We start from the raw sequence: 11,494 nt of genomic DNA on the forward strand, positions 1-11,494 counted from the left end.
ATCACACCATAGCCAAACTCATTCATGTTGCGGCATCCTTCAAAGGAAAGTCAGATAAGGCTGAAAAGAAAGGTTGGAAGTGTTTTGGAGGTGTATCTAGCATAAGTGAGCTTTTAAAAGCCAAAGCTGTGATCATCCGCTCTGTGCAGCACAGTGCCTTTAAGGAGGAATTTAAATGTTTTGAAGGCGGACAGACCTTCCCTAAGCAAAGCACACTCAAAAAGCTCAATCCGATTGTGGATGAAGATGGTCTGCTTCGTATTGGAGGTCGTCTTTCTTGTGCTGATCTGACAAAAGAAGAAAAACACCCACTGATTATTCCACGCATGGACACTTTCATGAACAAGTAGCTCACCAAAGGTGACATATTACAGAAGGAGCCATTAGATCAGCTGGATACTGGGTAATTGGGATCAAGCATCTGGTGTCTTCTGTCATTCACAAGTGTGTTACCTGCCGCAGGCTGTGAGGAAGTTTGGAGGACCAGAAGATGGCTGACCTTCCTGCTGACCGACTCACACCTGTGCTGGTCTTAATGACCATATATATCCATTTTGTGTTCCTGAATAAGGTTTTTCCTGTGGTTTGCAATGCACAGGCGCCATCTACTGACCACTAGTGGTAACGCAGTGCAAAGGTATACAGTTAAGTTTCGATTTCCTGTTTTCAGAAAAGACAGAGACGTTTGCCAGAGCAAGCCACTCTACATGTGCCTCCTGCTTACAAGTTTCTAAAGTTTCTTTATACCCCATGGGGGCAATGCCCGTAAGTAATGCTGTGTTCATAATATATTGTGTTAAATGCTTTACGTTTCTTAGGTGAAATAAGAGAATGTTTAAGATGTAAATGGATGTATTTCTACAATGAGTAGATTCTTTGTGTTCCAAGTAATGGCGGCTAGCATGCTCAATGTAAAACAATGCATACAGTAAGTTACATGTGGAGTCTGAAATGACTTAGACAGCGAATATGTGCTAAAAAGATGTCTTTATTTGTGTTTGCTTTCAGTTTTATGGCGTGATTTTGCACATATGTTCAATTTGTGTGTAAAATAAAGGAGAGGAGAAAAGGAATTGGATACCCTCGGCATCTTTTCTTTGTTCACCTCACCTAGCCGTTTATACGTGCTGGATAGCTGAGTACACATACGCTTAGTGAGGCCAGTACAGTAAAAGGGCAGACCCTCGCCTGTCAAGAATTAGACAGAACTTCGCCTGCTACTAAGAACTTTTGGCTGTCAAGACAATGCCATTAATCTGCGCTCACCACGGGAGTTGTCCAGACTTGCCTGCTCCATAAGACATGGATCACCCGACCGAAATGCCACTCCCCCCCCGGTGTGACTGAAGCAGAAGTCAGAGACTGGGAGGTGAGATCAGAGCTATCTGCCTCATGATCTGTTCGTGCTCCATCCCAACAGGGGTCAACCAGCAGCTCTTGAAAGAGCACAATGTTAGCAGCTGCTAAGGCAAAAGCCCAAGCAGCAAGAACCAAAGCTGCCTATTCTGAAAGAGAAATGGCACTGAAACTTCAGAAAGCCAAAGCAGAAGCTGAATTAGAAGCATTGCAGTGCAAGAAAGAAATGGAGGCTGCAATAGCCGAAGCAGCAGTTCTTCAGGCTGAATTAGATGACGACAGCAGTCTCGGGCAACCTGGATCAGAGCTGGACCAAAGGTACTTCACTGCACACAATGTGCCAACACAAAGACAGATAAAGCAAGAAAGCCCCACCACTTCGCCCAACCTACACAGTCACCAGTTTCCACCAGCATGTCCTCCAACGCAGCATCTAATGACAGCTCCTGCACAGACACCAATGCATTCCCCAGCATGGACCCAGAGACCAACATCAGCTCCAAGGCAGCTGCCATCACTGCCACAGTTACCACTACAGCTACAACAGCCACCCATGCCACCTGCGAGTGCGAACTACACGCCACCCCAAGCCAGCAACAAAGCATGGCAGGGAGGAAAAGACTATGGGCTTCCCGCTCCTGCTCCACGCCCTGCCTCGCTGTGTCACACATCTGCCCCAGATGACCACAGCTCCCCGACGGCTGACCTGGCAAAGTTCATTGCTAGAAATCAAATCGTCTCCACTGGACTGATGAAGTTTGATGATAGGCAGAGAATTACTGGGTGTGGAAAGCCTCATTCTGCAATGCCATAGACAATATAGGCCTGACAGTAGCAGAAGAGACTGACCTCCTCATCAAATGGCTTGGCAAAGAGTTGTCCGAGCAAGCACGTAGGCTCAGAGCAGCATACATCAGAACCCCCCAGGGTGGCCTTGATGCCATCTGGCAGTGCATGGAAGAGTGCTACGGCACCCCTGAAGCCATTGAAGGGGCGCTGTTCACCAGACTAGAAAGCTTCCCGAAAATATCAAACAAAGAGCCAGCCAAGCTACGTGACTTAGCCGACTTATTACAAGAACTGTATGCCACAAAGCAGGATGGATTTCTTCCAGGACTAGCTTACTTAGACACTGCTAGGGGAGTAGCCCCAATCGTAGAAAAGCTCCCGTACAGCCTACAGGAGAAGTGGATGTTCTACGGTTCTCAGGTAAAGCGTGAGTACCAGATCTCCTTCCCTCCATTCAGTGTGTTTGTCAATTTCATTCAGAGCCAAGCCAAGGCAAGAAATGATCCCAGTTTCAGAGTCACAATGCCTCCTCAACCTGCCACAAACAGAGACAAGCCCAAAAGCTTCCAGAGCAAAGTGAATCAGCCCGTTGCAGTCCACAAAACTCAAGTTGCCGAGTCCAGCCAGAAAGGTGAGCCTGTAACTGACACTTCAGATCTCACCAAGCATTGCCCAATCCACAAAAAGCCCCATTCATTAGGAGCATGTAGGAGCTTTAGAGACAAACTGCTAGCTGACCGTAAACAATATCTCAAAGACAATTCCATCTGCTATCGGTGTTGTGCTTCAACCACACACATTGCAAAGAACTGTGACAAAACCATAACATGTGCTGAATGTCAGAGCAACAAGCATGTCGAAGCCCTCCACCCAGGTCCTTCACCATGGAAAGCAAAGCCACCCCCACCTGCGTCAGAGGATGGCAGGGAGGACCGTGAGAACCAGCAGCCTCCAGAGGTTGTCTCCTCTAAGTGCACTGAAGTATGTGGTGAGGGGATGAGCACTAGAGGTTGCTCCAAAATATGTTTAGTTACTGTCTACCCACAAGGCCAGAGAGAAGCAGCAACTAGAGTATATGCTATCATCGATGAGCAAAGTAACAAGTCCCTTGCACGATCAGAATTCTTTGAGATATTCGGCGACAAAAGCACCCCATCTTCGTACACTCTCAAGACATGTGTGGGCAGTATGGAAACATTCGGTAGGAGAGCGTGTGGCTACATGCTGGAGTCACTGGACGAGAAGACCTGCATCCCTCTACCAGTCCTCATTGAATGCGATGAACTCCCAGACAATAGGTCTGAAATCCCAACACCCAGTGCAGCTTTGCATCACCCTCACCTGAGATGCATAGCCAGTGAGATTCCCCCCATAGACTCTAATGCTCAAATACTGTTGTTGCTAGGAAGAGACATTTTGAAAATACACAAGGTCAGGAAACAAATCAACGGCCCAGACAATGCCCCATTCACTCAAAAGTTAGACCTCGGCTGGGTGGTGGTCGGTGATGTCTGCCTTGGCACAGCGCACCACCCCTCCTCAGTCACTTCCCTCAAGACATGCGTCCTAGGAAATGGCCGACCCAGCTACCTCGCACCCTGCCACAGCCAGCTATGCGTGAAAGACTCTCCACACAGCCACTCAGTCATTCAAGTTCCTCCGCCTCAGCAAGCCGCTGCTCACACTGCTCCTCTGCTCCACGGGGACGACCTGGAGTCCTCCATTTTCCACTGCACCAACAAAGACCACCAACCTGCTCCATCTATCGATGACCTCAACTTCCTGAAGATCATGGATAGTGAGGTATGTCAAGATAGCACCCAAAGCTGGGTCACACCCTTACCTTTCAGGGCTCCGAGAAAACATCTGCCCAACAACAGAGACTATGCTATAAAAAGACTTAAGTCAGTTTGCCACACACTAGAGAAAAATCCTGTCATGAGGGAACATTTCATGCAGTTCATGCAAAAAATGATTGACAGTCAGCATGCAGAGATTGCCTCAGTCCTCCAAGAAGGACAAGAAAGCTGGTATTTGCCGTCTTTTGGCATCTACCATCCCAAGAAACCTGGACAGATTCAAATAGTGTTTGATTCAAGTGCCCAGTATGAAGGGATCTCACTTAACAATGTCCTGCTCAAAGGCCCAGATCTGAACAATGACCTGTTAGGTGTCCTCATCAGGTTCAGATGAGAGAAAATTGCTGTGACTGCAGATATTCAACACATGTTTTACTGCTTTGTAGTCAAGGAGGAGCACAGAGACTACCTGAGGTTCCTGTGGTTTCGTGTCAACAACTGGGACAATGACATTGTGGACTACAGAATGTGTGTCCACGTGTTTGGCAACACACCATCTCCTGCTGTAGCAATATACTGCCTTAGAAGGGCAGCGAGAGAAGCAGAATCTGAGTTCGGCTCAGATGTCAGAGCATTCATCGAGAGAGACTTTTATGTAGACGATGCTCTGAAGTCGTTTGCAACAGAGTCCGAGGCCATCAGTGTGGTGAAGCGAGTGCAAGAGATGCTCTCCCACAACCGCATTCGGTTGCACAAGATTACATCAAACAGCGCAGCGATAATGGCTGAATTTCCCCCTGAGGACCATGCAAGCAGCATCAAAGACCTGGACTTTGCCACTGATGATGTCCCCATGCAGCATAGCTGGGGTATCAGCTGGAACATTGTCACAGACGCATTCACCTTTCAAGTGCAGATAGACGACAAGCCCTTCACACGCAGAGGCATGCTCTCAACCATAAACAGCATCTTCGACCCGCTTGGCTTTCTCTCACCTGTCACCATACAAGGAAGATCGCTGCTAAGAGAGCTGACCATGGAAAATGGTGAGTGGGACTCTCCGTTACCTGAACACCTCAAAGCAGAGTGGGTGAAATGGAAGTCCTCCCTACAATGCCTTCAAGACATAGACATCCCCTGCTGCTACACGTCTCTCTCCACCTCTGCAGCAAGCTTGAGAGAGTTGTGTGTGTTTGCGGATGCTTCAACCAAAGCAACTGCAGCAGTCGCCTACCTGAAGATGACTGATGAAGATGGACACTCCGAAGTCGGATTTGTGCTTGGCAAAGCAAAGCTAGCACCAGTGAAAGAGACCACAATCCCCAGACTCAAACTCTGCACGGCAGTCCTTGCTGTCGAGATAGCTGAGACTGTTGTGAGTAGCATGGACCTGCACATGAACTTTGTGACCTTTTATTCTGACAGCAAAGTTGTGTTAGGGTACATTAACAATGAACAGAGATGATTTTATGTTTACATAAGCAATAGGGTGCAACGCATCCGACAAGCAACTTCACACCAACAGTGGAAGTATGTCCCCTCAGAGCTCAACCTGGCCGACTATGGCTCCAGATCTATTCCTGCTGCATCGCTGAGAGATACCAGCTGGCTGACCGGACCTGACTTCTTCTCTGGTAAGCCTCCAGAACATCACCAGCCTCTGTTCCATCTTGTTGACCCAGAGTCAGACTCTGAAATCAGACCTCAGACCACAGTATTAATCACTGAAACCACACAATGCAGCTTAGGAACTGAGCGCTTTGAGCGTTTCTCAAAGTGGACTTCTGTACTGAGAGCACTTGCGCTCTTGATTCACATTGCTCAGTTTTCAGGCAAACGAACAAAGACAACACATGCAGAGGGTGGCATACCTGTAAGAAAGCAATCACACCAGAGAACCTGGAAAAGGCAAAAAATATACTGATCAAGAACATGCAACAGGAAAGATATCCTACTGAATTCAGCAACACACAGATTAGGTCAGACAGAGGGACAAATTTTACTGGTGCATCAAAAGAACTGAATCTGGAAGATGACACAGACATGCAACGTTACCTGCAAAATCAGCAATGCACATGAATATTCAACCCTCCGCATGCCTTCCATATGGGAGGGGCCTGGGAGCGACTCATTGGTGTGGCTCGTCACATCCTGAACTCCACGTTCCTGCAGCAACGCTTCTCTTCTTTGACACATGAAGTCCTCGTCACACTCATGGCAGAGGTTTGTGCGATCATGAATGCGAGACCTCTGCTGCTTGTTTCAACTGACCCCGAGAACCCACTTATACTCACTCCATCCATGCTCCTAACACAAAAGACAGGAGCCCCGTCATCACCTCCACCTGACTTTGGCAAGGCCGAGATCATCCGTCACCAGTGGAAGCTGGTACTGCATCTTGCAGAGACATTCTGGCCCAAATGGCAACGTCAGTACTTGAGCACCCTGCAAAGTCGTGTCAAATGGCAGGACAAAAGACCTAACTTGCAAGAAGGAGACATCGTCCTGATGAAGGACAATGCAGTTCCAAGAAATCACTGGCCGATGGCAATGGTCATCAAAACCTTTCCCAGCAAAGACAATGTTGTAAGGACTGTAGATGTCAGAGCTATTCGCCAAGGCACTCCTAAAGTGTACAAAAGATCAGTTACTTAACTTGTGTTACTTTTCTCTCCTAAACAGGATGTTGATTGTGTTTAAGTGTCTTAAGAGGTAATAGATGTGTGGTATCCTTAAGATACCAGGCAGGGAGTGTGCTGGTCTTAATGACCATATATATCCATTTTGTGTTCCTGAATAAGGTTTTTCCTGTGATTTGCAATGCACAGGCGCCATCTACTGACCACTAGTGGTAACGCAGTGCAAAGGTATACAGTTAAGTTTCGATTTCCTGTTCTCAGAAAAGACAGAGACGTTTGCCAGAGCAAGCCGCTCTACATGTGCCTCCTGCTTACAAGTTTCTAAAGTTTCTTTATACCCCATGGGGGCAATGCCCGTAAGTAACGCTGTGTTCATAATATATTGTGTTAAATGCTTTATGTTTCTTAGGTGAAATAAGAGAATGTTTAAGATGTAAATGGATGTATTTCTATGAGTAGATTCTTTGTGTTCTGAGTAATGGCGGCTAGCATGCTCAATGTAAAACAATGCATACAGTAAGTTACATGTGGAGTCTGAAATGACTTAGACAGCGAATATGTGCTAAAAAGATGTCTTTATTTGTGTTTGCTTTCAGTTTTACAGCATGATTTTGCACATATGTTCAATTTGTGTGTAAAATAAAGGAGAGGAGAAAAGGAATTGGATACCCTTGGCATCTTTTCTTTGTTCACCTCACCTAGCCGTTTATACACGCTGGATAGCTGAGTACACATATGCTTAGTGAGGCCAGTACACATACCTGAGCCTCCGTTTACCACTGTCGGCCTTGATGTCTTTGGGCTGTGGTCTGTCATGACATGTCGGACAAGAGGAGGATTTGCAGACAGCAAATGCTGGGCTGTGTTGTTTACGTGCATGTCAACCAGAGCAGTGCATACCGAGCTGAAAGAAACTATTTCAACAGACAGCTTTATCAACACTCTTCAGAGGTTTTTTGCAGTTCATGGTCCAGCCAAACTTCTGCGGTCTGACAGAGGGACCAATTTTGTGTGAGCTTTAAAGAATTGAATATGAACACAGAAGACACAACAGTCAGGAAGTACGTCCAGGAGAAAGGCTGCTCCTGGGTGTTTAATCCCCCTCATGCTTCCCACATGGGTGGCTCCTGGGAAAGGCTCATCGGAGTTGCCAGGCGCATCCTGGACGCAATGTTGCTTCAGACGGGACCAATATGTCTCACACATGAAGTCTTGAGCACTTTCATGGTGGCAGTCATGGCGATCATGGACGCGAGACCTCTTGTGCCCATATCCACTGACCCAGATATGCCTATGGTGCTCACCCCAACGATGCTCCTTACTCAAAAGATAAGTGCAGTTTCAGCCCCTTGTGGAAACTTTGATACGGCTCAGTTGTATGGCAAGCAGTGGAAGCAAGTTCAGTGTCTTGCTGACACGTTTTGGAAGAGATAGAAGGGAGAGTATCTATCTACGCTACAGAGCCGCAGGAAGTGGACAAAAGACAAACCAAATGTCAAAGAAGGAGATGTCGTCTTGCTGAAAGACAGCCAAGCCCACAGGAATGAGTGGCCAATGGGACTGGTTGTTAAGACTTTCCCAAGCAGTGACAACAGAGTCCGCAAAGTAGAGGTGCGGATTGTAAAGGATGGGACAGCTAAGGTTTTCTTAAGGCCGGTCACAGAGATCGTAGTCCTTCTTTCAGAGACTTAATGTGTCTTGTTTCCAGAAGGCATTCCTTTTTAAATTTGTGTGTATTTGGAATGATATAATGTAATCATATCAAGCGGGGAGTGTACTGTCTTTAAGGGTTAAAAAGTTTAAATGTTAAGTTAAAATTCATAAGTTAATAATTAAGTAGGTTTAAAAAAAAAAGTATCTTTTCATTGGTCCAGAGAAACTGTGTCAGAGTGGTCTTTTCATTGGTTTAGAGAAACTGTGTCAGAGGGAGTGGTCTGGTCTTTTTTTGGTTCAGAGACATCGCGTCGGAGTGAGCGCTTGGCGCGGTAAGTCCAGCTATGCTGTGTTTTTTTTCGTTGCATGCTCAGTACTCATGCTCAGGTGAGAAAAGTGAGCACAGACAGCTAAATAGACTGCTGAAATCATATTGTTGGAGTTTTTCTACGCTTTTGCCTTGGAGAATATTTATCTGTAAGTATTGTGTGTGAGTAGGGTTATATGATTGTGTATTTTTGTGATTAAGACACAATTAGTTATGTTTTTGATGAATATACTTTGCTAGCTTTCAGGAAATGCTAGTTTTTTTTAAATTTTGTGGATCAATGGGTGTTAATTGAAATGTATTCATATAATGCTACTTGTACAGTGTTTTAAATTGTGTTTCTGTCTCTGTAATAATTCAGTTTTATGGGGAGGGAGAAATGGGAAAAATAGAAAACTTCATTAAAGGACAAGAAAAGTCAAGCCTTGTGTTTTTTTGAAGGACTTCTACCCGTTATCTGACTGTCTAGCTTTGTATAAGCACATGCATTGTGAGGGCAGTAGAAACCTATTGTTGCCACCAAGAAGTCTCCTAAGAAGGCGAAGAAGCCCCCCACTGCCGCCAAGAAAGCCAACAAGAGCCCAAAGAAGGCAAAAAACCAGTGACCCCCAAAAAGGCTGCCAAGATCCCAAAGAAGACAAAAACTGCTAAGCCCAAAGCCACAAAGCCCAAAACAGCCAAGGCAAAAAAAGGCAGCCCCCAAAAAGAAGTAAACACGTTTGTTGGTTTGTTTCATGTTTTCTTTCCCTAAATGGCTCTATTAAGAGCCACCCATGTTTTTGGTCAAAGAGTAGTATTCCATATTCGCTCTTGATATAAGATGCTGCTGATTGTTTTAGTGGAGCTGATTCCTGCTCTCCAAAATGGTGAGAGGAGGGTGTTCGGATAACATGAACTAAGTAAGTGGTGAAGAAACTAATAACAATTTTTAATCGAACCACATTCACTGGATATGAGCAATCGCATGCTCTGATTGGCTACTCTACTACTACACTATCAAGTCAATTCAAGTCAAGTCAAGTCTATTTGTATAGCACTTTTAACAGTAGACATTGTGGCAAAGCAGCTTTACAGAATTTGAAATGAATTAAAACATGAGCTAATTTTATCCCTAATCTATACCCAGTGAGCAAGCCTGTGGCAATGGTAGCAAGGAAAAACTCCCTCAGACAACATGAGGAAGAAACCTTGAGAGGAACCAGACTCAAAAGGGAACCCATCCTCATTTGGGCAACAACAGACAACATGACTATAACATTGTAACAGTTCATGTGGGTGGAGCACAGAAAGACGGCAGGGCAGAATTAAGTTCCACAAACTCTTTTATTGCTCTTTTCAGACGCAATATTTTCTCTCTTCCAGACACACACACACGTCATCTGGTTCGGGGAGAGAGACTCCCTCCTCTGCTCTCTCTCTCCTCATATAGGGCGTGGTCACTGGGGAAGACACACAAACACAGATTAACTAACATCAGGTGCCACTTACCTTCCCTGACTCCACCCTCCAGTCACAGACTGATGCTTGACCACGCCCCCGCTGCCACATACCCCCACCGCCCTACTCAGGCCAGGCAGCCATCCGGCCTGCAGCCGACTCCCCCCCCCTTGACGGGAGAGGAAGTCCTCCACGACCATCTGCGTCCCCGGCCTGTGGACCACCTTGAAATTAAAGGGCTGGAGTGCCAGATACCAACGGGTGATCTGTGCGTTGGCATCCTTCATGCAGTGGAGCCACTGAAGGGGCGCGTGGTCCGAACAGAGGGTGAAAGAGCACCCCAGGAGGTAGTAGCAGAGGGCAAGGACCGCCCACTTGATCACCAGGCACTCATTTTCGATGGTGCTGTAGCACCCCTCACGCACTGACAACTTCCTGCTTATGTACAGGACGGGGCGGTCCTCCCCCTCCACCTCCTGGGACAGAACGGCCCCCAGCCTTCTGTCCGACGCGTCCGTCTGCAACATAAAGGGGAGAGAAAAGTTAGGGGAGTGTAACAGTGGCCCCCTGCACAGTGCAGCCTTCAACTCAGAGAAAGCCCGCTGGCATTGCTCCGTCCACTGGACCGGATCTGGTGCTCCCTTTTTAGTGAGATCAGTCAGTGGGCTGGTGACGTCCGAATAATTAGGTATAAACCTACGATAGTAGCCAGCCAGCCCCAGGAACTGTCTCACCCCCTTTTTGGTCTTGGGCCTCAGGCAGGCTGCAATCGCTGCTGTCTTATTTATTTGGGGACTCACCTGCCCGTTGCCTAAGTGGAAGCCCAGATACCATACTTCCACACATCCAATCGCACACTTCTTCGGGTTGGCTGTGAGACCCGCTCGCCTCAGCGACCTAAGGATGGCCCTCAGGTGTTGTAAATGCCATGGCCAGTCATTACTATAAATAATAATGTCATCGAGGTATGTGGCCACGTAGGTGGCATGGGGGTGGAGGACCCTATCCATAAGCCGCTGGAACGTAGCGGGCGCCCCAAACAGCCCAAAAGGAAGTGTGACAAACTGGTGTAAGCCGAACGGTGTGGAAAAGGCTGTTTTTTCTTGGGATAATGGAGTCAAGGGGATCTGCCAATAACCCTTTGTCAAATCCAGTGTCGAGTAAAAGCGAGCCGTGCCTAGTTGATTGAGCAAATCATCAGTATGAGGCATTGGGTACGTGTCGAATTTAGACACCGCGTTGACTTTGCTATAGTCTACACAGAACCGGACCGACTTGTCGGCCTTGGATACCAAGACCACCGGGCTGCTCCAGTCACTGTGGGACGCCTCGACGATGCCCATTTCGAGCATGGCCTCGAGTTCTTCCTGAACCATTTTTTTCTTGTGTTCGGGTAACCTGTAAGGGCGGCTGCGCACTACCATCCCCAGGGGCGTCTCAATGTGGTGCTCTATGAGGTCGGTGTGGCTGGGCAGGGGTGAGAACACGTCTGA

General features: G+C 47.1%; 1 protein-coding gene across 1 annotated transcript; it reads left to right on the top strand.

The window, feature by feature from the left end:
* The first annotated feature begins 682 nt into the window (after positions 1-682).
* Positions 683-4,353, top strand: LOC132901338 (uncharacterized). Its single transcript, XM_060943654.1, has 2 exons — positions 683-765; positions 1,009-4,353. The coding sequence occupies exon 2, from the start codon at positions 2,311-2,313 to the stop codon at positions 4,336-4,338; it is 2,028 nt and encodes a 675-aa protein (XP_060799637.1). The 5' UTR covers positions 683-765; positions 1,009-2,310; the 3' UTR covers positions 4,339-4,353.
* Positions 4,354-11,494: the final 7,141 nt, after the last annotated feature.

The sequence above is a fragment of the Neoarius graeffei genome, chromosome 17, assembly GCF_027579695.1.
Source record: "Neoarius graeffei isolate fNeoGra1 chromosome 17, fNeoGra1.pri, whole genome shotgun sequence".
Classification (NCBI taxonomy): domain Eukaryota; kingdom Metazoa; phylum Chordata; class Actinopteri; order Siluriformes; family Ariidae; genus Neoarius; species Neoarius graeffei.

What these genes read in the sequence shown, in the direction of transcription:
- LOC132901338 (XM_060943654.1), top strand. Translation starts at nt 2,311, where the DNA reads ATGGAAGAGTGCTACGGCACCCCTGAAGCCATTGAAGGGGCGCTGTTC.